At 37.0% G+C, this 26,335-nt stretch overlaps 1 protein-coding gene across 1 annotated transcript; it reads left to right on the top strand.

Moving 5' to 3' along the window:
- The first annotated feature begins 18,862 nt into the window (after positions 1 to 18,862).
- On the top strand, positions 18,863 to 26,128 carry LOC138712961 (cytochrome P450 4C1-like). The gene is made up of 3 exons (XM_069844645.1): positions 18,863 to 18,990; positions 21,194 to 22,362; positions 25,523 to 26,128. Exons 2-3 carry the CDS (start codon positions 21,196 to 21,198, stop codon positions 25,955 to 25,957), a joined length of 1,602 nt encoding a protein of 533 aa, XP_069700746.1. The 5' UTR covers positions 18,863 to 18,990; positions 21,194 to 21,195; the 3' UTR covers positions 25,958 to 26,128.
- The last annotated feature ends 207 nt before the right edge of the window (positions 26,129 to 26,335 follow it).

Genomic DNA, 26,335 nt, shown 5'->3' on the forward strand with positions numbered 1-26,335 from the left:
GTCTCATTCCCTCGTCCTGCGACCTGTCTCATTTCTTCTGCTATGTTACATTCTCATTGTGTCTTTTTTCGAATACAATGTCCTTGTGCCGCTTCCTACGTGCTACATATATTTCTCGATCCTCATCGCCCCCTAACCGTCTAAAAGCCCGCAATGCTTGGTCCATTTCCCTTTTAGCTTTCCTACAATCATTGTCATAGAAATTAGTAGTTTCTTGTGTCTTCTTTCGGTTCCCCTATAACTTCATTACAGAACCCGCTTCCTGAGCAATTAACGTGATCTGTTCTGCAGTGACTGACAGCGTATTCCGAATCTCATCGGTCCGGTGGCATCAATGACGTCAAGTTCCAGCGAAATAAGGAACAAAACTGCTGGAAGGATCGATGCTGTCATGGCGACTGTATAAGTTGTTGTCAGTGCTACGCTAGCAAAATTTTGCGAAATTTTCGTACTCCCATCTCGTTCAAAGAAAAGATAGCATAAACAATTTATTTCTTGAACCAGTAGTAATAACTAGTCCGTTGACATGTTCGCTCATAAGCCATTAACATATTGTTTTTACGTTGTGCTCTTTACAAACAACACAGCAGAACTAAAGCAGAACACACCGCCATGACACAACAGTGCACGATGTTATTCGTCTGCTAATTCCCGCCCTATACAAGAACCAATCAGATTCACTGATGGCGGCTGATGGAGACTGCCACCACCTCTGCAAGTTGATGGCACCGGTGCGACACCGGTGGAGCATCAATGACGTCATGAGTGGAATTCGGAACACCATGATGCCATCGGATTGCTCACCGGTGAGATTCGGAATACGCTCTGAGTCAACGTCCTTCAGTCCATCCTCCAATCTCTTTATATACACGTCCTTATGCTCTTCCCTCCACCTATCTTTCCTGCTCCTCTTTATTCCTTCCATCCACAGTTAGTTAGCCTAGTCTCGTCCATTATTTCTAGCTGCACACAAACAGGGAAATGATGCGACTCCGACCTTCGTCCTATTCTGAAATCCTTAATTAAAGGTATTACGTCTTTGCTGCATATAATAAAATCTACAGCACTCCCCCCATTGGCATTAACAAACGTTAATTCCCCCTTTTGGTCTCTCCCACATTTTCCATTTAAAATCTCAAAGCTAAATGCGTCAGAAAATGCAAGTAGCTCCCTGCCTTCTGCATTAACCACATTATCTTTACTGCATTTATTCGCTTTTCTCACTTCCTTTTCACCGTCCACCCAATCTCCGAAAGAAATATTTTCTATTCCGATCCTCGAATTGTAATCCCCAATTAACAATAATGACGCATCGGGATAGCTAACATGCAGATCTACCACTCTCTCTGCTAGATCTTCGTAGGACGGGTTGCAATACTTAGATGATGATGAATGTTTGTATAAGCGAATAATTATCATTATCATAGCGCCACTCATACTAGCACATATCACACTTTCTAAATTAATATCAATTTCTCTAACCTCCATCCAATCATGCGTTTTATAGAATATACTAACACATCCCGGCCAACGCCGTCTCTTTCCCCTGTATCTATTACATGCACTGAAACTACAATGGTTCGTAAACTGTATCTTATCATTAGCACACATTCACAGTTTCAATGTCAAATTCGTCCATAAAGTCATAAAGATCCTTGTTGACGGTTTAATTTTGAACCTCTCAATATTCCAGCACCCGATTGTGAGGAGATTTTGACATGGCTATTGATTGTCATTTACTGACACACGTTTCACTTTTTTCGTCTCCGCCACCCTTTGAGATCTCCTATTCGGTAGTTCCATCCCCACTGTCTTCTGTCTTCTGTCCCTCGCAGTGTGACGTGACGAACCCGTATTCTCTACATTGCTGGCCCGAGGACATCCCGGGGCTTCTCTACCGACGTCTTCAGGCCCGTTCTTCCCTGGTGGTCTTGATCCTTCATCGGAGGACGGCATGGCGCGTACCTCGCTCTCAGCAATCTGCGGCTCGACACCAGACACTAGCTACTTTTCCTGCGAATGGTTGTCTATGTCCTCCAGCTCTCCCCTGTGCCACACTCGGCCGTTGATGATTAAATTGTCGTACTGAAGGACAGCATGACATTCATGTCGTCTCGCCTCAAACATATGTCGTTTAAGATACTTTCTCTCTCGACGAACTCTCTCACTGAAATCTTCGGAGATAAGGATTCCAGTTCCTTTCAAGTATTTACTGTCCCGAAGGACGCAGCACTTCATTTTGAAATGTGCCAGTCTACATACAATGGGGCGCTTGCCACCATTCTGCTTCCCTACTCTGTACACCGTCTCAATGTCACTGTCCACGAGATCGATGCCGATTTGTGCCACGACACACCGAACCAAATCTTCCGTTTCCTCCTATCTTTCTCTGTTCTCTTCATGAACACTGTATATTACGATATTGCTTCTACGACTCTGATTTTCCAAATAGTCCACCTTCCTCTCCAGACACTGCAACCTGTTAACCACATGGCGCACAGGTGTCTCAAAGTCTTGAATTTTTCCCGCAGTGCACTACTGGAATAATGGACTAGTGTATTACACCTTGCACTACTGCACTACGCTGTACACTACTGTATTTACGCTGTGGAATACTGTGTTACGCTGTGGATGACTGTTCTACGCCTTGCACTACTGGGTTTATGTCGTGCACGACTGTGCTTACGTTGTGGAATACTGTGCTACGCTGTGGATGACTGTTCTACGCCTTGCACTACTGGGTTTATGTCGTGCACGACTGTGCTTACGTTGTGGAATACTGTGCTGCGCTGTGGATAACTGTTCTACGCCTTGCACTACTGGGTTTATGTCGTGCACGACTGTGCTTACGTTGTGGAATACTGTGCTAAGCTGTGGATAACTGTTCTACGCCTTGCACTACTGGGTTTATGTCGTGCACGACTGTGCTTACGTTGTGGAATAATGTGTTAAGCTGTGGATAACTGTTCTACGCCTTGCACTACTGGGTTTATGTCGTGCACGACTGTGCTTACGTTGTGGAATACTGTGCTACGCTGTGGATGACTGTTCTACGCCTTGCACTACTGGGTTTATGTCGTGCACGACTGTGCTTACGTTGTGGAATACTGTGCTACGCTGTGGATGACTGTTCTACGCCTTGCACTACTGGGTTTATGTCGTGCACGATTGTGCTTACGTTGTGGAATACTGTGCTACGCTGTGGATGACTGTTCTACGCCTTGCACTACTGGGTTTATGTCGTGCACGACTGTGCTTACGTTGTGGAATACTGTGCTGCGCTGTGGATGACTGTCCTACGCCTTGCACTACTGGGTTTATGTCGTGCACGATTGTGCTTACGTTGTGGAATACTGTGCTACGCTGTGGATAACTGTTCTACGCCTTGCACTACTGGGTTTATGTCGTGCACGACTGTGCTTACGTTGTGGAATACTGTGCTACGCTGTGGATGACTGTTCTACGCCTTGCACTACTGGGTTTATGTCGTGCACGACTGTGCTTACGTTGTGGAATACTGTGCTACGCTGTGGATGACTGTTCTACGCCTTGCACTACTGGGTTTATGTCGTGCACGATTGTGCTTACGTTGTGGAATACTGTGCTACGCTGTGGATGACTGTTCTACGCCTTGCACTACTGGGTTTATGTCGTGCACGACTGTGCTTACGTTGTGGAATACTGTGCTGCGCTGTGGATGACTGTCCTACGCCTTGCACTACTGGGTTTATGTCGTGCACGATTGTGCTTACGTTGTGGAATACTGTGCTACGCTGTGGATAACTGTTCTACGCCTTGCACTACTGGGTTTATGTCGTGCACGACTGTGCTTACGTTGTGGAATACTGTGCTACGCTGTGGATGACTGTTCTACGCCTTGCACTACTGGGTTTATGTCGTGCACGACTGTGCTTACGTTGTGGAATACTGTGCTACGCTGTGGATGACTGTTCTACGCCTTGCACTACTGGGTTTATGTCGTGCACGATTGTGCTTACTTTGTGGAATACTGTGCTACGCTGTGGATGACTGTTCTACGCCTTGCACTACTGGGTTTATGTCGTGCACGACTGTGCTTACGTTGTGGAATACTGTGCTACGCTGTGGATGACTGTTCTACGCCTTGCACTACTGGGTTTATGTCGTGCACGACTGTGCTTACGTTGTGGAATACTGTGCTACGCTGTGGATGACTGTTCTACGCCTTGCACTACTGGGTTTATGTCGTGCACGATTGTGCTTACGTTGTGGAATACTGTGCTACGCTGTGGATGACTGTTCTACGCCTTGCACTACTGGGTTTATGTCGTGCACGACTGTGCTTACGTTGTGGAATACTGTGCTACGCTGTGGATGACTGTTCTACGCCTTGCACTACTGGGTTTATGTCGTGCACGATTGTGCTTACGTTGTGGAATACTGTGCTACGCTGTGGATGACTGTTCTACGCCTTGCACTACTGGGTTTATGTCGTGCACGACTGTGCTTACGTTGTGGAATACTGTGCTACGCTGTGGATGACTGTTCTACGCCTTGCACTACTGGGTTTATGTCGTGCACGATTGTGCTTACGTTGTGGAATACTGTGCTACGCTGTGGATGACTGTTCTACGCCTTGCACTACTGGGTTTATGTCGTGCACGACTGTGCTTACGTTGTGGAATACTGTGCTACGCTGTGGATGACTGTTCTACGCCTTGCACTACTGGGTTTATGTCGTGCACGATTGTGCTTACGTTGTGGAATACTGTGCTACGCTGTGGATGACTGTTCTACGCCTTGCACTACTGGGTTTATGTCGTGCACGACTGTGCTTACGTTGTGGAATACTGTGCTACGCTGTGGATGACTGTTCTACGCCTTGCACTACTGGGTTTATGTCGTGCACGATTGTGCTTACGTTGTGGAATACTGTGCTACGCTGTGGATGACTGTTCTACGCCTTGCACTACTGGGTTTATGTCGTGCACGACTGTGCTTACGTTGTGGAATACTGTGCTACGCTGTGGATGACTGTTCTACGCCTTGCACTACTGGGTTTATGTCGTGCACGATTGTGCTTACGTTGTGGAATACTGTGCTACGCTGTGGATGACTGTTCTACGCCTTGCACTACTGGGTTTATGTCGTGCACGACTGTGCTTACGTTGTGGAATACTGTGCTGCGCTGTGGATGACTGTCCTACGCCTTGCACTACTGGGTTTATGTCGTGCACGATTGTGCTTACGTTGTGGAATACTGTGCTACGCTGTGGATAACTGTTCTACGCCTTGCACTACTGGGTTTATGTCGTGCACGACTGTGCTTACGTTGTGGAATACTGTGCTACGCTGTGGATGACTGTTCTACGCCTTGCACTACTGGGTTTATGTCGTGCACGACTGTGCTTACGTTGTGGAATACTGTGCTACGCTGTGGATGACTGTTCTACGCCTTGCACTACTGGGTTTATGTCGTGCACGATTGTGCTTACGTTGTGGAATACTGTGCTACGCTGTGGATGACTGTTCTACGCCTTGCACTACTGGGTTTATGTCGTGCACGACTGTGCTTACGTTGTGGAATACTGTGCTGCGCTGTGGATGACTGTCCTACGCCTTGCACTACTGGGTTTATGTCGTGCACGATTGTGCTTACGTTGTGGAATACTGTGCTACGCTGTGGATAACTGTTCTACGCCTTGCACTACTGGGTTTATGTCGTGCACGACTGTGCTTACGTTGTGGAATACTGTGCTACGCTGTGGATGACTGTTCTACGCCTTGCACTACTGGGTTTATGTCGTGCACGACTGTGCTTACGTTGTGGAATACTGTGCTACGCTGTGGATGACTGTTCTACGCCTTGCACTACTGGGTTTATGTCGTGCACGATTGTGCTTACGTTGTGGAATACTGTGCTACGCTGTGGATGACTGTTCTACGCCTTGCACTACTGGGTTTATGTCGTGCACGACTGTGCTTACGTTGTGGAATACTGTGCTACGCTGTGGATGACTGTTCTACGCCTTGCACTACTGGGTTTATGTCGTGCACGACTGTGCTTACGTTGTGGAATACTGTGCTACGCTGTGGATGACTGTTCTACGCCTTGCACTACTGGGTTTATGTCGTGCACGACTGTGCTTACGTTGTGGAATACTGTGCTACGCTGTGGATGACTGTTCTACGCCTTGCACTACTGGGTTTATGTCGTGCACGACTGTGCTTACGTTGTGGAATACTGTGCTACGCTGTGGATGACTGTTCTACGCCTTGCACTACTGGGTTTATGTCGTGCACGATTGTGCTTACGTTGTGGAATACTGTGCTACGCTGTGGATGACTGTTCTACGCCTTGCACTACTGGGTTTATGTCGTGCACGACTGTGCTTACGTTGTGGAATACTGTGCTACGCTGTGGATGACTGTTCTACGCCTTGCACTACTGGGTTTATGTCGTGCACGACTGTGCTTACGTTGTGGAATACTGTGCTACGCTGTGGATGACTGTTCTACGCCTTGCACTACTGGGTTTATGTCGTGCACGACTGTGCTTACGTTGTGGAATACTGTGCTACGCTGTGGATGACTGTTCTACGCCTTGCACTACTGGGTTTATGTCGTGCACGATTGTGCTTACGTTGTGGAATACTGTGCTACGCTGTGGATGACTGTTCTACGCCTTGCACTACTGGGTTTATGTCGTGCACGACTGTGCTTACGTTGTGGAATACTGTGCTACGCTGTGGATGACTGTTCTACGCCTTGCACTACTGGGTTTATGTCGTGCACGATTGTGCTTACGTTGTGGAATACTGTGCTACGCTGTGGATGACTGTTCTACGCCTTGCACTACTGGGTTTATGTCGTGCACGATTGTGCTTACGTTGTGGAATACTGTGCTACGCTGTGGATGACTGTTCTACGCCTTGCACTACTGGGTTTATGTCGTGCACGACTGTGCTTACGTTGTGGAATACTGTGCTACGCTGTGGATGACTGTTCTACGCCTTGCACTACTGGGTTTATGTCGTGCACGATTGTGCTTACGTTGTGGAATACTGTGCTACGCTGTGGATGACTGTTCTACGCCTTGCACTACTGGGTTTATGTCGTGCACGACTGTGCTTACGTTGTGGAATACTGTGCTACGCTGTGGATGACTGTTCTACGCCTTGCACTACTGGGTTTATGTCGTGCACGACTGTGCTTACGTTGTGGAATACTGTGCTACGCTGTGGATGACTGTTCTACGCCTTGCACTACTGGGTTTATGTCGTGCACGACTGTGCTTACGTTGTGGAATACTGTGCTACGCTGTGGATGACTGTTCTACGCCTTGCACTACTGGGTTTATGTCGTGCACGACTGTGCTTACGTTGTGGAATACTGTGCTACGCTGTGGATGACTGTTCTACGCCTTGCACTACTGGGTTTATGTCGTGCACGACTGTGCTTACGTTGTGGAATACTGTGCTACGCTGTGGATGACTGTTCTACGCCTTGCACTACTGGGTTTATGTCGTGCACGATTGTGCTTACGTTGTGGAATACTGTGCTACGCTGTGGATGACTGTTCTACGCCTTGCACTACTGGGTTTATGTCGTGCACGACTGTGCTTACGTTGTGGAATACTGTGCTACGCTGTGGATGACTGTTCTACGCCTTGCACTACTGGGTTTATGTCGTGCACGATTGTGCTTACGTTGTGGAATACTGTGCTACGCTGTGGATGACTGTTCTACGCCTTGCACTACTGGGTTTATGTCGTGCACGACTGTGCTTACGTTGTGGAATACTGTGCTACGCTGTGGATGACTGTTCTACGCCTTGCACTACTGGGTTTATGTCGTGCACGATTGTGCTTACGTTGTGGAATACTGTGCTACGCTGTGGATGACTGTTCTACGCCTTGCACTACTGGGTTTATGTCGTGCACGACTGTGCTTGCGTTGTGGAATACTGTGCTGCGCTGTGGATAACTGTTCTACGCCGTGCACTGCTGTTCCTAAGTCGTAGACTAGTGTACGATGCTCTACACAGCTGTACTACGCCATGCACCACTGTACTTAAGTTGTGGACTGATGTACAAAGTCATGCGCAGCTCTACTACGCCATGCACTACTGTACTACGCCGTGTACTATTGTAGTACACCGTGCACTACTGTACTACACCGTGAACTACTGTACTACTCCGTGCACTACTGTACTTACGCCGTGGAGTACTGTAGTACGCCGTGCACTACTGTACTACTCCGTGCACTACTGTACTACACCGTGCACTACTGTACTTACGCTATGGAGTACTGTAGTACGCCGTGCACTACTGTACTACTCCGTGCACTACTGTACTACATCGTGCACTACTGTACTACTCCGTGCACTACTGTACTTATGCCGTGGAGTACTGTAGTACGCCGTGCACTACTGTACTACTCCGTGCACTACTGTACTACACCGTGCACTACTGTACTACTCCGTGCACTATTGTACTTACGCTATGGAGTACTGTAGTACGCCGTGCACTAATGATGTGTAAAAATCTAATCGAAAAAGAAAGAATGTAATAAATAATACTATTGCTTTAGTAGTCGCGAAGGGGCTTGTGAAGCCCTCATTGTCGTTGAACCGATGTACAATAAAACTAACAGCCTAAAAATTGTGGCAAAATCAATATAATTCTAAAAACGATATTTTAGGAATATAGTGAACCGACGAGTAGTGTAGCAAACACACAAAGTATTATATGTAGACAATGGTAACCTTGTGGCGTACCAGACCCCGACACGACTATTTACGGGTTGAATTAAACGCTCGGAATTTGCAGAATATTGAAAATATCAATGAACAAGCATTTATAGAAGCAAGATGCATATACAAGCGTCAAACAGTAAGTTTCCGGATTGCCCTGAATGTAAGCAACACACAGGACATAGGAAACAGAAATTATGTTTACAACCACGAAGCGCCTGGAATCTCTACTATTTGCATCATTTGTTAGACAGAAGAATACTGGCTGTAGGGTGTAAATGGAGAGATTTCTGGAAATGTCGCAAGAAGTCATTGAAATGTTTGAACAAAATCACATGTAGAAGCACAGTTCTTACAGAGAATCTGACTCTATAGACTGACTCAACATACATGAAAGCAATGATCTTCATTGGAGAGGATGGTATTTTTAAAAACTTTTTTCCTATTTCATGTAAAATAATAATTTTTTGTATGTAGGGAGCTCATAGCTATAGGAACTCAACCAAATATAAATATTTCGAAAAAAAAAGTATTTGCGAGCCCAAATTTGAAAAAAATATACCCAATGCAGATTGTACTAAAACCGATATATCTAAACCGTTTTTAAAGATAGATTCAAACTTTTTTTTCAATGTATTTGCAAAAGCATGTTCTACAAACTGTCTATAACAGAATTTTGATAATAGTCCCTACGTTTGTAAAATAAACAATTAAAATATAATAACAATTTTGTGATTTCCTTTCTTACAAACAAACGGACGTATTTTTAAAATGAAATCAATTAACAAAATTCTGTTACAGAGAAACGTTTCCTAATAGTCTAAAGAATGTGTGTTCTAAATTTCATGCGTATATCTTTAGTAGTTCAGATATTATATCTATTTTTGTCTGGCAATGTAGCAAAGTAAATGAAGTTACTGGAAACCGATAAAAAGTGGGCGTGTGATTTAAAAATCCATAGCGCAGGAAGTTTAAAAATGACGTCTCAACATCCGGTAAGGGAAAAAAATACCCACAGAAAGTTATGCAATGCATTCCACACATATAAAAGAGTATTTTAGAGATTTTTTTTTTTTGTAAATTTAATTTACCGGAAACAACAATAAAAGTGGGTGAGTGATTTAAAAATCCATAACGCAGGAAGTCTAAAAATGGGGGCTCAATATCCGATAAGGGCACAAATACCCACAAAATGTTATGCTATGCATTCCACACATATCACAAAGTATTTTAAAGATTTTTTTTTTAAATTTACTCATTTTTCACCAAAAATACCATAATCTCCCCTTCAGTAACACGAGCATGTTTAATTACGGTACAATAAATAAAATTTCAGTTCGGAAATATATTGATTGATTGTAGTGTATTTACATAAGCACAGATAAAAAGGCGATCTGGCTCTTTAATCCCCTGAGGACAAGAAGGAAATAACATGACTTAATTGTACAGGGACATCATTTTGTTTTTATTTGCATTTTTATTGTACCTGCATTTCTGAATGTACTTCACTCTCACCCCTTCACTAATGTCCTTGCTCCCGTCAGACACACAAACTTACGGCCGCTGTTACATTCGAAGTCTTCAAGCAGTGAAGTAAACACTGCAGTGTATAGTGTGTTTCATAAATATGATTGTGTTTTCTATAGAAGAAAGAACCTATATTAATAATATCGTACTAAAAATTATATTCAAGCAACGATAAATTCAATTTCAGAGAATATGCTTCAAAATGTTTTTAATAATATGCGTACTGAATTGAAGCCTGCATTGTAACGAACGGCAACCATTTTTAGCAACTTGTTTAAAAATTCAGTTTAGCTTTTTTTGAATTGAGGTGGCTAGAAGCAAAGGAATGCTAGTGACATTTGTAATAACATGAGTTAAGTGCATCCAGAGTAAGCTAAAGTATCTAAAATTTTAGTGGCAAAGGGATATTTTAACCGCATCACACATTAAAATTTAAATAAAAATTTCACCGATTTTACGAAAGCTTAAATATTTAAACCCCATTTTCTCAAAAGTAACTTAAGTGCACTTACAACCCTTTACTTATGTCCCCCTCAATTTAAATGCACTCTCTATATTGTATGTTAACACCAATAATTAGTATGCTAAATAAAGTAGACATTACATAACGAACATAGCCGCCTGAAAAGTTGAGTTTTTGAAAAAAAAAAATGTTACTACTCTACTGTATTTTGATAAATTCCGTGAAAGTGATGATCAAACTGAAAATCGTAATATCGTATTTCCCTCTCCTCCTATACCTAGTAAAATGATTTGTTTACATATTGCACTAGTAACATCAAACTCCTGTAATGGAAGGGGGCAACAGTGTTTCCGAGTATAGCCAAGTTAATGTTAAAAATGTTGGTAAAAATAAAGTGATGTCCCTGTATAAGAAGGGCATGACAAAAAGAAGGAATCATTAGCAACATACTATCATTAAATATTGTCTATAAAGTATTAATCTTTTTACAAAAGTAAGTTTCACCCCTGACGAATTGCATAAAAATAATAACTATAATTAGGAACACTGTTCCGTGGGAATTAGTTATAGAGCCTAGGGTTCGGTTAAATATGGCATCATATCCATGTAGCAAGCGTAATCAATGGCGATATGATATGATTACAAGGTGCCTAACTGTACAGTGGCTTCACCCCATTCCTAGCGACCTATTTCCAGCCCCGTGATGGCAGAGTTTGAAATCCGTCGGATTACAAGTACCTTTTAGCTATATATAACACATGTATCATAGTGTACAATAGTCATAATTAGTAATAATACAACACGGGTAATGCATTGAGCGTGGGTGTTATTAGCAAACAAATGACTGTGCTAATGTGCTAAATACTGGCAGAGGTGTGTCTTGATCAGTGACCCAGAATCATTCTGATCGGGATTGTGTCAATTAAGCATTCTGTCGGATCACTGTCATATACCCATTAATTACCTATTTGCAAACATTGAAAATTCGAGGCAAACCGCGATGGTGTTATCGAATTGGTACAGCAGTATATGCACTAAGGCCAAGAATCATAATCGTAACACTAAGGGTAATATTGATGGAGTGTTAAGTATACTGAAAAGAAAAGTCGAGGAGTCATGTAATAGTAATATGCGTTACAAGAGCGGTATGTTGACGTTTTCATGTTCGAGGAAAAGATTGAAAAAGCGAAACGTAGTTCAGTAGTTCAGCTTTTTTAATTTCCGAGAACATGAAAACAAACATACCGCTCGTGTATCGTATATTATTTTCTGCGAAGATCGTTTATTACATACCTGAGAGACGAATTTCTAATTAGTTGCAATGAAATCTCCATGTTGGTTTCTATTTAATGACGCCAACTTCGGAACACCAAAATATCTTTCTTCAACATTGTTGCTGTAAAATGTTTTCTGTGTTTACTATACTCCAGCAGGCCGTGATATACGTTTGTCTTTTTTTCCCCCAGTCTATAAATGCGAACTTAAAACAAACGGTAAGGTTATGTAATGATTTATTTTTCATTTGAACAATATTATTTATATAACATATTGCAGTAATAACATCGGCATCTGGAATCTCGTTGATTTTTTCACGGATTCCTTAATATTACTTGTATCAGGAATGCAATAAGTTTCGTGGAGTAGTAGACTTTACTTAATTTTTGCAAATATTTAAAAACAATAATTAACATTGAAATTTAGGTGAAATTGCAGTGGTAAGTTTCCAATTTATAATTATTACTATGTTAAACGTCTCTAAAAATAATATGTTAAAAGCCTAAAGCAGTAAAATGAATGTCGCGCTTAAGCGGTAAGAAGAGGGAAATTGTTATGTGTGTTACGTTGGGAATACTGAATGTGGTATTTCACACTTACCGCGTATTGGTTCTGTGCGGAAAACAAGCAAATACGCACGATCTCGCACAAAATATCTATTGAGTTCTTAGTGGATGTAAAATAGGAGTGAATTATGGTGGGGTGATATGCTAGGGTAGCGAAACATATTATAGGTTAGGAAAGTGGGTACGAAAAGGCAAACAATGACGTGGGAATTTAGTGTCTGTGTAACAGTGGAAGAATCGGACCTAACGACGTTACGATTTTTCAATTGTGAAGAAGCGATTAGTAGAAAGTTTTGTGTCGCAACGAAGGAGTGATCGATAAAGTGAACTAATTGAAAATGATTCAAGTAAGGAGTAGCTAAGCAGGAATTTTGAATAAGTTAAGTTAAGACATAGATTTTTATTAAGGCTAGAAGAGAAGAAGTGAGTGTAGTGTGAAATAAGTGGTTATAGAAACCAGCGAAAAGAGAATTGAAATTGGAGTAGTAGGAATAACGGACAAGTGGAGAATAATATTATTACATTATAAATGAAGAGTATAATCGAATATATTTAATGAAGGAAAGCAAATTGATCGTATTAAGAAAGGGAGTAATTTAGGATTAATTCCTAAATAGTCAGTAAGGAAAAAAAGATAGGATAAGTATAGTTTAAATGCATGAACAGAACAGGCAACTGAATAAGTAACTTATTTTAGGAGAACTGTAAGTCCATATAAATGAAACAAATGGTAATGGTGGCACCGTATACAAAAATGTGAGATCCACCATATATCATATCATATCATATCATATCATATCATATCATATCATATCATATCATATCATATCATATCATATCATATATCATATATCATATCATATCATATCATCATATCATATCATAACATATATCATAACATATATCATATCATATCATATCATATCATATCATATCATATCATATCATATCATATCATATCATATCCTAACATAACATAACATAACATATCATATCATATCATATCATATCATATCATATCATATCATATCATATATTGTATCACAACATAACATATCATATATCATATCATATCATATCATATATCATATCATATCATATCATATCATATCATGTATCATATCATATATTGTATCATATTATATATCATATCATATATCATATATCATATCATATCATATCATATCATATCATATCATATCATATCATATCATATATCATATCATATCATATATCATATATATGATATCATATCATATATCATATATATGATGTCATATCATATATCATATCATATCATATCATATCAAATCATATCATATCATATCATATCATATCATATCATATCATATCATATCATATCATATCATATCATATCATATCTCATAACATAACATCATATATCATATCATATATCATATCATATCATATCATATCATATCATATCATATCATATCATATCATATCATATCATATCATATCATACCTTTGTAATAAATTACGTAAAGTAGTATATTATTTTGTTTTATTGAGGAATTACTTGTAAATAAGTTTATTACGCACAATATATTCAACTTTATTTCAATCGGTAATTATGTATGGAATTGTAGGATGGGGTAGCTCATTTAAATCCAATTTTAATCTACTTTATTTATTACAGAATAAAATAAATAAAATACGTCTTCATAAACCTATTGATTTTCCATCTCAAAATTTGTTTTTAGACTTTAATGTACTTAACGTAAGACAAATTTATTATATTGTATTAATAAAATTCATACATAAAAATCGAAATAATTTTGAATTGTATTCTCATAGTTAAGAAACAAAAGGTATGAATTCTTTAAGATTGTGTGAACCAAAATGCAACACTGTTACAGTATTTAATCATAGTAGTAATTTAGGCCCAAGAATATATAACAAATTTATATTTAAATATCCTAATCTTGTCAATTCTAATAGCTCTAGTATTCAATTTAAAAAGTTATGTATGGATTTTATAAAAATTGAAAAATTGTAAATTTAAATATATATACTATAATTGCATAGTAGACATAAGACAAATTGTATTGTATAATTATTAATTTTAATTCAGGAATCCGCCCCTGAGCACGAGTTCTCAGTTTTTCTGTATATATTATATTTTATGTTACAATTATTAGCAAAATAAATAAATAAATAAATAAATAAATAAATAAATAAATAAATAAATCTCATATCACGTCACGTCACGTCACGTCACGTCTTTTAATTCTTCGAAAAAGCCGTGTTTTCGAGTTTTTCATCCCAAATATCCCTTAGCTGCGACAGGTTTTAAACTCGTAATACTTGGTTCTACAGGAAAACACGATAACTCTCAGATTATGCAGCTTGAGTGTGTTTTGATATTGAACTGCATTATTGATGTCAATGCACTTCCATCGACTGATAACAAGCCGGTTGCTGTAATTATAACATAGAGCCACATGCACTGTATTGATTGACTTATTAAATATGAACTTCCTAGAGACTCAGTATAACGGGAGAAAGGTCAACGATAAGATATTCTTATACCGAATAGGTGGTTTCTCTAAATAGAAGTTGATGTTACTATACCATTCTATAAACGTTTAATTAATATTTGAAATATAATTACTAAGAAGAGAATGACATGATTTCAACAAGGTAATTTACTCATGTGCTTGATGAAAATTGCGCATAATTTTCTAGTAATTCATTTGTTATAGAAAACTAGTTTTTACGCCGACGTAAACAGTAACCACGAAGCATTTTCTTTGAAGTACTAATAACGAAAACCTACTTCAATTGCATTGTATTTTAAACTAAAATTTCATATAAATAAATAATTAAATACATAGATGGATGGATGGAATGAATGTATGAATATATAAATAAATGAATAAAATGGATAAATGAACAAGTAAACAAGTAAATAAATAAATAGGTACATACATAAATAAATAAGAGTAAGTAAACAGGTAAATAAAGAAGCATGTAATAAATAAATAAATAAATAAATAAATAAATAAATAAATAAATAAATAAATAAATAAACAGACAGAGAGACAAATAAATCAATAAAGACTATAGACTGAAAATGGAAATCACTACATTTCACTGAAAACCATTATATTCTCCAGACCTTTATTGACCCGTCTATACATACATACATAAATAAATATGAGTAAGTAAACAGGTAAATAAAGAAGCATGTAATAAATAAATAAATAAATAAATAAATAAATAAATAAATAAATAAATAAATAAACAGACAGAGAGACAAATAAATCAATAAAGACTATAGACTGAAAATGGAAATCACTACATTTCACTGAAAACCATTATATTCTCCAGACCTTTATTGATCCGTCTATTAAAAGTTCATCATCATCATCATCATCATCATCATCTACATTTCACGGCTTAAGCCATTTAGGCTCGTTCCGGTCTCATAGATTTAAATTAAGAGGTTATATCCTACCAACACTTCTTCTACCCTCTGGATTATAATCTAACATAATTTTTGGTATTCGGCCTGGTTTCACACTCTGAACATGCTTCTTCCAATTGTTCCTATATTGCTATATTTTATCCATCAGTTTAAAAATATTTAATTCATTCCTGATATCTTCACTTTTTCTTTTATCCAAAAGTGTGCAACCGGCTACACTACGTGAAAACCTCATTTCAGCTGCTCTATAGTTTTTTTATTCTTTCTTGGTTAAAGTCCAAAATTCACTACCATACAGCAATATAGGCACAGCCATAACCTTATAGAATTTTAGTTTGGTTTCTCTTCTAGTGTATTTCAGGATTTCTTTATTGTGCCACATATAAAATTAAATTTACTAAGTTTATTAAAAAGATCTTCCTTCTTAAAATAGGAGATATTACAGCATAGATAGTTAAAATTATTTACTTGCTCAATAGGTTTCCCATCCAAAATAATTTTTGCTCGTAAGGTATATGGCCCTTTAAAATCTAAAACTTTAGTTTTCTTTGTTGATATATTAAGATTATAATTTTTAAGAATATTACTTAGTTAAAATGTGGCCTTCTGTAAATCATTTTCTGAGCTAGAAATGAGAACCTGGTCGTGAGCAAAAAGTAACGTATCTAATATTTGTTCTTGTATTTTAAAATGTGAATCTAAATTTGTCTGCCAATGGAATATGGCATCGTCAATATAAACATTAAAGAGAGAAGGCGAAAGTGGACATCCCTGTCTTACACTTCTATTTATGGTTGCCGTTATATCATTTTTATGTCTCGTTCCAATTTCAACCAATATCTTGTTTTCTACATACAAACTTCTTATTACAGTTATTAAATGTTGAGGTACTCCTTACTGTTTCATGATATTCCATAATTTATTTCTATTAACTTTATCAAAAGCCTTTTCAAGGTCTACAAACAGTATAAAAGTTGGTATATTATATTCTCTATGTTTCTCAAATATCTGGTTAATAGTAAAAATACAATCGGAACAGGATCTGCCTTTCCTAAATCCATTTTGGGGCTCTAGGATAATATTTTCCATTATTACATTAAAACGAGATTTTAGTATCGATGCATAAATTTTATAACAAATCCTCAAAACACTTATACCTCTGTAATTTTCACAGTTTTGACGGTCTCCTTTTTTATAAACTGGATAAATTTTTGCCATTCTCCATTCTTCTGGGATATAACCAGATTTCCAACACATGTTTAACAAATCTAAAAGACGATATTTTAATTGAATTGATGCATATTTAATTAATTCATTATTAATATTATCAACATCCGGAGTTTTCTTATTCTTACTATTATTAATAGTGGTTTCTAATTCTTCAAAGGAAATTGGATCTACATTTTCATCTATTAATGTTGAAACTATTTCTTCATCTGTTCTTTCTGTCCAGAGATCTTTAAAATAGGATGTCCATTCTTCTTGTGGTATTAAGTTTAGTTTCAAGTTGTGTCTAGTCTGGTTATTTAGGTGTTTTAAAATCTTATAAGCTTTGTCCTGTCGACCATGTACATCGAGTTCAATGTCGCTGATATATTTTTCCCACGAAGTTCTTTTTATTTTACGTACTTCTCGACGTACAATAGCGCTTAGTTTCTTATATTCAATTAAATTTTCATCCGTTTTCAGATTCAAGTATTTTAGATATGCATCTTTCTTATCTTTGACAAGTTTTGCTATATCGTCATTCCAGACTTTTAATCTTTTTTTATTGTAATTTTTATTTCTTGTACAAAGTGACTCCGAGGCAGCCTGCAATATTGTACCTTTTAATTCTTCCCATTCTTCATTAATATTTCTACTAATTGGTTTCTGTTTTAAATATAAATTTAATCGTTGCTGACATAGATCTCTAATAGAATCGTCTTGTAGTAGGTGTACCTTAAGGGTTTCAATATTAGTTATACCTGTCACCTTTCTTGTTTTATTTCTTTTCCATTTAGCTGGAATTGCTATTCTATTAAAAGTTATTTTCAGAAATTATATTTACTTTGTACTTTCATATGTTTTGAAAAAATGTCAAATGTCTGCTGATATCAATTTTTACACTTGTATTATAAGAAGCTAATTTATATAATAAGTTACAATTCAGTGTCTCATTAACAGCTTCAAATTCCTCGACACCGGTCCTCAATTATATCTTGCAATTTCCCTTCGCAGTGTTGCATGTAGCATTCGTGACAGTGTGCGCAGATAAATAGAAGTCAATGAACGACAATTTAATTGAAAAAATTAGTTATGAGCACTAGACGACCTAGATAAATGTCGCAGAACCCTAAATATCTAAAAGAAACCACTTCCTCAATAAATTTTACGTAGTGTCGTTATCCATTGCCGGATTGACATAAACAATTTTCATTGTATTTTTATGGCGGAACAAGAACTTTTAACTCTGTAGTTTTGGACTATGATAAATCGATGAGAAATCTTTATACTTTTATTGTTCATAAATAATGCAAAACATGGCGAATCTGTAAATAAATTTTCTAGGAATCACAGTTGACATTATGTAATGCATTTCCTTGTTATGCACCAAGTGTCTAACAGTTTCATTCAAATATATGTCATAAATATTTTAAAAGGTGTGAAGTTCATTTCTTATCACACAGCACTAGACGCTAATGCATTGAATTGCATGCACTTTAAGGAATTTTTTTATTTTATGTTATTTCTGCTGCATAATTAGGAGAGACATATATTCCTTGACCCTGTGGTCAGTACATCTGTTGATATAAATTACGATTCAATTAAGAAGATACTGGATGTGAGACCAGCTTGATCGGCTTTAGTCTTCCATGTGCTGTCGTGCTACGGGATCCTGTGTTCGAGTTGCTGGTTATTAATAATTTACACTTCACTTGGCGAAATATGCGAGTGGAAACATAGTCAGTATTGAACTGCATAGTTACATTTTGTGAGTAAACATTGTATTATCATTCATTGAAGCAAAGCTTCTTGCATTATCTTGGCCTATCATTTTCTAAGATATTTTAATATTCTAAACTGCATGAATTAAGGTTAAGACAGGAAAATAGAGAAATCCATGGCGTAGATTGTATTGCATTCTTACATACAGGTGTTTCTTTCTGTTAGTATATTAAGTTGACTATTACAATTTTACTACGTCATACTACTTTTGACCAATAAAACGGTACGAAAGGACGTGTTTCAACCAATCATGACTGTTTACCACTGTAATTTTATCACTTCACTAGCATTTGTTTGTTTTTATCACTTCCCTAGAATTTATTTCTATGTTTGCCAACATTTCAAAATGCAAATTCTTTACGGTATTATAAAACATGCTTTGCGATCGTTATTAATTTGTTTTCCGCATAGATAGTCAACTGAAAATAGCGGCTCCGTTGAAACGTTTTGATGAAGTTAATATTAGTGAAATAGAATTTTAGTAAGCCAATAAATACCTATTTTATCGTATTAGAGTACTTTATTTTTTTTAATCATTATATACTCTCTTTTGTTTTTATCACCTCCTTACCATTTGTTTCTTTGTTCGTCAACATTTCTAACTGCAAATTCTTTACGTACTATAAAGCATATTTCGCGATTGTCATTTGTTTACCGCATAGATAGTCAACTGAAAATGGCGGCACCGTTCAAACGTTTTGGTGAATATAATATTAGTGAAATAGAATTGTAGTAGGGTAAACTAGGGTCTGTTGGACAGTCGGGCATGTTGGACACTCTGTACTTTAACGTGTTACCTCGCCACTTGTGGGCACCACATTCTGCTAGAAGTCAATGACGGAAGTAGACGCGAGTGGGGCTACTTCCGTCATTGACTTCTAGCAGAATGTGGTGCCCACAAGTGGCGAGGTAACACGTTAAAGTACAGAGTGTCCAACATGCCCGATTGTCCAACAGACCCCAGTTTACCCTAAGTTAATTATTATTTTATTGTATTAGAGTATTTTATTTCTTGTAATCTTTATATACTTACTTCTAATCGTGTAATGGTCAATTAAATCCCACTCGAGTTTTGATTTTCTCTAGTTAAATAAGAGCATCTAGTGAGATTATTGTTGATAAATGTGTGAATTTAGATTTACCCACTCCTACTCAGATTTACTCTATAGAATCCTAAAAGCCCCATTTTATTTCAAAATTACGATTAAAATGATCTAGAATGAGACCTAAATCACACAACAACCTAAGTTGAATTATTAGCTTCTCAACCAACAAGATTGCATTTTCTACAGCTGGGCACTATGGTAACTTATCGGTCCATCGAAAAGTTATTATTTTTTTTTTTGTAAAAATTGTGGACTTTTTTGTTGTGGTGATGCAAATGGACTACATCTCGGTTAAATAGGAATCATTTCCTGATGATTGGCTTCTCTTCTTGGACTCATGTACATCAACACGACAAAAAGGTTTGTCCAGTTATTTATGCTGTAAATAAAAAAGAAACAAATCAAAACATGAATATGATCCTGACGGTTGTGAACTGAATGAAAACGGCAAATATATGCGACCTTAAAGTCATTTAACTTCCTAGTGGATACACTCAGTTTTGTTGCCTTTCATGTGAATGCGTTTGCCGGAATCAGAATCTTTACAAAAACAAAGCGTGCTCTTTGAGGATAAGTGTAGTTCCATGAGAAAAGTATGAAGTAGCATTCACTTATAGATTACAAGAAAATTTTCCTACCACCATTCCATACTAAGTCTGGCTCAATGAAAATATTTTAAAAATTGTGAATAAGAAAGAGGATCGGATTTTAAATTCAGCGTTTCTGAGATTGAGTGAAGGAAAAATAATAGACGGCATTTTTATTTGTTCTTAAACACGCACAGGCATGAAAAATTTTTTACTCGAAGAAAAACTAAGGGAAATCGAGAAGGTGTCCTGGCGCGATGTCCTGCTGAAAGCCTTCAAAGTCTCTTTCTGGGGTACTAAGACTATGAAAATATATTTCAGGTGGACATTTCGAATGCCAATTATGTATCGTCACGTCTCTTAATACATCTGATTTGAGAAAGTCACAACATTTTTAGGGGGAACAAAATTTCCGTTCTTAAAAGGATTACAAATTTTACTTGGGATATAGAGTACATATTGGGTAATATTACTTCCAAATTAATTTTTGTTTCAGGGATGATATCGAACAGCTATCAACATTCAACCTATAACTACAGAAGACAAGATCAGAAATACATGGAAATTACACTGGGGTTCACAAAGGCTACTGCATATTTAGCGGTAGCTGTAATCCTTACTGCTCTTGCAGCTTTTTCCAAGCTGATAATCAAATTCCGACGAACATATCACCTGCTGTCAAAGATTCCTGGCCCACCTGGAATTCCGATACTTGGAAATGTACTTGACTTCCTTACTGGAGATCTCAGTGAAATTTTCAAAAGCGTAATAAGCCTATGCGATACGTACGGGGCTATTAGTAAAGTCTGGTTCGGTCCCATACCAATTTTAATGATTTGTGGTAAAGAGTATACCCAAATTATTATGGAAAAAAAGACATTGACAAATCGAGGTAAAATTGTTAATATACTAACGAAGGATTCATTTATGGGTGGACTGTTTTCATTAGAAGGTAAAGAGTTCAAGAGGCATCGAAAGATAGTGCAATCGACTTTTCAAAACAAAGAACTAGACCAATTTGTTCAAGTCTTCACTACTAACTCTGAAATTCTGATAAACAAATGGAAACCGTTAGCTAATGGCCAAGTGTTTGAGGTATATAAGTATCTGTTCCAATGTACAGTGAATGCAGTACTTGAAACTACTCGCACAGACAACTTCTGCAAACACGCAGACCTCGAAGCGGGCTTAAGCAAATTAGTTGAAAAGTCTAATGACATATTTTCTCTAAGAATACTTCATCCATGGTTACTAAGCGATACAATTTATTATCTGACAAATGATTATAAAACATTTCGAAAGTGCAAAGAAAACGTGCATTCAAAAATACGAAGTATAGTAAGAGCTAAATATGAAAATCATAGGACTGAAACCATCCAGAAAATACATACTGTGGATGGTGAGGTTATGACAAACAAGGTCTCACTACTTGATGTCATGATTAAAAGCGACATGTCGGAATCGGAAATTGCAGCAGACTTTCTCAATGTGATTGCTGCAGGAGCGGAAACAACAGCTATTGCTTGTTCGTATGCATTGTTTCTGCTGGGAGAACATCAATATATCCAGAATAAGATATTTGAGGAACAGAAGATCGTCTTCCAAGATGATCTTTTCCGATCAGTAACAGCAGAAGACCTACCGAGAATGGTTTACCTGGAACAGGTAAGATGTATAATATCAATATGTTTTACTTAAGCCTCACTTCGCTTACAGGAAGATTCTAAATACTCATTACACATCGATTCTGTTGGTTTTCTGTATCAATGAAGTGATTTAGAGATAGGGATTACATTTCTGGAATGTAAGCGAAATCGTTTAAAATTGTTCTTGTTTCTGAGAGGCGTGATGTGGAAACTGTTTAGGTAAATATTGAACTTATAATTGAAAAGAAACATATAGAAAGAGAGTACAGTATCAAAATATTCACAATTAACTATTGTGAATGCTCACATATAAAAACATTTATTTTAACATTGTTTCCGTTCTCGTTGTCGTTTACATTACCGCTTTATTGTGAACCAGCCTTTACAAATAAAATATACTTTTTTGCACGATAGTATGTTTTTTCTTGGTTTTTCTTAGATATAGTAGCGAAAGTCAATAAACATTACTTAGACAAAAACTATACCAAATAAATAAAACTAATGAATGCAATAAAATTGTACTCTGAAATATTTTCTTGTAGTTAGATTTATATGGTTTTCTTTTTCCTGTAAATTTATTTAGATATAAATATAAATTATAAAAATATCAAAACTGAAGAGACGAAATAAAAATTAAATTCAGAAATAATTTCTTGTAGTTAAGTCTAATTTTTATGATTTTATATTTCATGTAAGTTTGTTTCTATGAAAATAAAAATTATAAACAGAAAAGAGATCGAAACAAATAAAACTACAAATAAATAAAAAAAATTATATTCCGAAACGAATATAGAGTTAAAAAAAATTTTTTTCTCCCATTACGTCATTTTTACGTATCAATAGCAATACAGTACACGATAGCATTCTAGGGTTACTGAACTCATGAACATATGAAGGGTTCAGAACCCACAGTGGGCCAAGCGCCATTTACTAAAACCGTAGAAAACAAGGGTTAAAATGAAGTTATTGCCATAATTCAATGGAAACATAGCCTATAGCAAGTAATATAAAGTATACACATTGAAGCTAAATCAGATGTCACCCTTCATTAAACTATGGTATTGACTTAAATTTAACCCTTGCTTTCTCCGTTTTTAATAAATGGTGCTTGGTTCACTATGGCTCTGAACCCTTCATATGCACTTCATCCACTTTATTATAGTTATAATTAGTAACTTCCAACATAAGTACCCTAAAGTTAATACTGATAGACTTAATATTGTGGTAATGAAACTGTTTGAAAATCTCTAAGCTGAATCTTCATAAATTTGTTGAAACAATACAAAACTAGAATTTTAAATTAACTATCTGATAGTTCAGTGAAATTTTCAAGAATTTCAATGTTACTGAGTTACACAGAGTGGAAGTGAAATAGTCCTGCAGATTGAAAGGGAGAATATGATACACTTAAATGAATCGAAAACCTATTACGTTTTGTGATTAAATGCATGATTAATTAGAAAATTAAGTTGGAAGTTCCACAAGTCTGGCAACCTCGCCGCTAATAGTCTCCTTTCTTCTCGTAATACAGATGTAAGGGGTCAACGAACTCAGCGAAAGTGAACTGCCTCGCGCATCCTTTTCTGGCTACAACGTTGCAATGTGGTTTCATAGTTTAGTGGATTGAAATAGTGTTTTTTAATGAATTTTATAGGAAAACCGCTAACGCTATTGAAATACGCCACAGTGATAAATGATTCCTTATTACATTTTCTATCGATATGAACAAAAATCACGGTCCAACTCGCAATAATTACCGAATATGAAGGTGTTAAACATTTGGGAAAAAAATAATTCTGTTCTGAGAAAACTACACTACTCAAAACAATTAGAGGAACACTATGAATATTTAAATATTTTTTCGTTGTATAAAGGTACAGACATTAAATTAATAAAGTATATTATTTATGGTTATTTATAGCCACATTTATCTCCATGTCAATGAAAACAAATGAATAATGTCAACAAACAAATTTTTAAAACATTGCACTATGCAAGAAATTGCATCAATTAGAAGTTGTCAGTGCCTTCCGTAATCAAAGATTTCTCCACATTTGTTATTTCAGGTAATTACTCTGTATTTATGCCACGGATCTTTAAAATTCGTATTCATATATTAAATTAATGTTTCAATTTATATATTGCACTATCCTCAGGTAGTACTTTAAAACTTTTACTTTGCATTCTATTGAGTCTCTATGGCACCCGAATTCTCTTAGGATTCCGCTGTAAGCCGTTGCCCTCCTCACCCCCGCTATCCGTTTTAAAAAGTCGCTTTGTACTTGGTTAAGTTTTTCCGTTCGTCCCCAACCCCAAATTTCTGCCCCACACGTAATTGTAGATCTAACTACTGCGTTATATACTTTATCTAATAAATTTAGAGAGACATCCGGAATTTTGTTACGTATCTTCAGCGTTTCCATCGCTTTTTTGTCCAATTTTCAGCATCACAGCTTCAAAAAACACTAACTTATTCAATTTATTACAAGTATCACTCTAACTCTAACTTTCCACCAATGTGATATTACACGTTTTTGTTATATACAACAAGTACTACTCGCTCTGAAAATTTAGAGGATTATTTCACTTCAACCTGCATAGGCTACCAGAACCCCAGATCACATATATAACAGATTGCTCATTCCTATGTTAAAATCGGTAGCACTTTGAAAAGAACAACCGTCAGGATCGCCACCCGTCCGCCGTAAACGAACACGAGATGGCAGTACAGTCGCTAATACAATTCAAACGGTAATTATGACGTGACTCCTCATGTAACTACTAGATGTCAGCATAGTAAACCTGACAAAAGTTGTTACCGTCAAAGCCTAGATGGCGAGCAATGTGGGTATATCATCGGTTTCTTGGTAAAAGTGACCAAGGCTTCCAAGGCTTATGAAAATTTAAGACATAATTTTATATTAAAAACTAATAATATAGCACATTTACCTTCAAAATAATTTATTACTAACATCTAAAGAAGTACAGTTATCTTTGGATGGATCATTTAACCTTTAAATGCCTTTTTCCAACAATTTTGCATTTTGGACTTGGTCACTTTTACCAAGAAACAGACGATATATGATGTAGGCCAGAGCTCACTTAAAGTTAAAGATTCTGAAACTACAAACAAATATAAGTAAAATTGTAACCAGATTATTTACTTGTAAATGTTGCAGGTGATAAAGGAGACAATGCGTCTATTCCCACCTGTCGAGTTCTTATTCAGGCAAGCTGATGAAGAGGTCAGACTGGACAGCGAATACGTCCTTCCCTCCGGAGTGTTTACTGTAATATCAATACACCACGTGCATCGAGATCCGAAAGTGTTCCCGGATCCTGAACGTTTCGACCCTCAACGTTTTTCACCAGAAGGAATTTCAAGAATGCATCCATATTCATACATTCCATTTGGAGGCGGATGCAGAATATGTGTCGGTGCGAAATATAGTCTCATGGAAGCGAAGACAATGATGTCAACTCTGCTCAGAAGATATCAAATTATAGAGGGAGTTGGAGGCATTAGTTCCATCAAGAAAAGACAGAAGTTGGGACTCACAAACCAACCTAATGGCGGCTTTCATATAAGAATAAGGGAGAGGGTGTCCTGTTAACTTCAGAATAACTGAATCGCACTTTTTAGAAATGGAACTTAGTCAAATTTGTTACTTTTCTGTATCGCAAAAAGACTTACTTTCATGAAAAAATATCAGTGTACCAGCGCCATAATACATGATGTGAGGGGTGTAAGTGCCTTTCTATTAGCTGATGATTATTTATGTCATAAGGAAGAAAAATGTCCTCAATTTTTTTCTAATTGCAATATTTAACTAATTTATTAAAGTTTACAATATTAGACGTTTTGTGACGTTGCTGGATGGGAAGGAGGAGGTGGCTTACAAGTACACACTACTGCTCAAGCCGGTACAGACATACCGGTACAAAACAGATGCTCTGTTCTAATGCAGGGACGGACAGGACAATTGTTGTTT

Source organism: Periplaneta americana, chromosome 14 (genome assembly GCF_040183065.1).
Source record: "Periplaneta americana isolate PAMFEO1 chromosome 14, P.americana_PAMFEO1_priV1, whole genome shotgun sequence".
Lineage (NCBI taxonomy): Eukaryota > Metazoa > Arthropoda > Insecta > Blattodea > Blattidae > Periplaneta > Periplaneta americana.

Excerpts from the sequence above, each read along its gene's own strand:
- LOC138712961 (XM_069844645.1), top strand. The coding sequence starts at position 21,196 with ATGATATCGAACAGCTATCAACATTCAACCTATAACTACAGAAGACAA. Across the intron at positions 22,363-25,522 it reads GAATGGTTTACCTGGAACAG|GTGATAAAGGAGACAATGCG; the intron begins GTAAGATGTATA and ends TAAATGTTGCAG.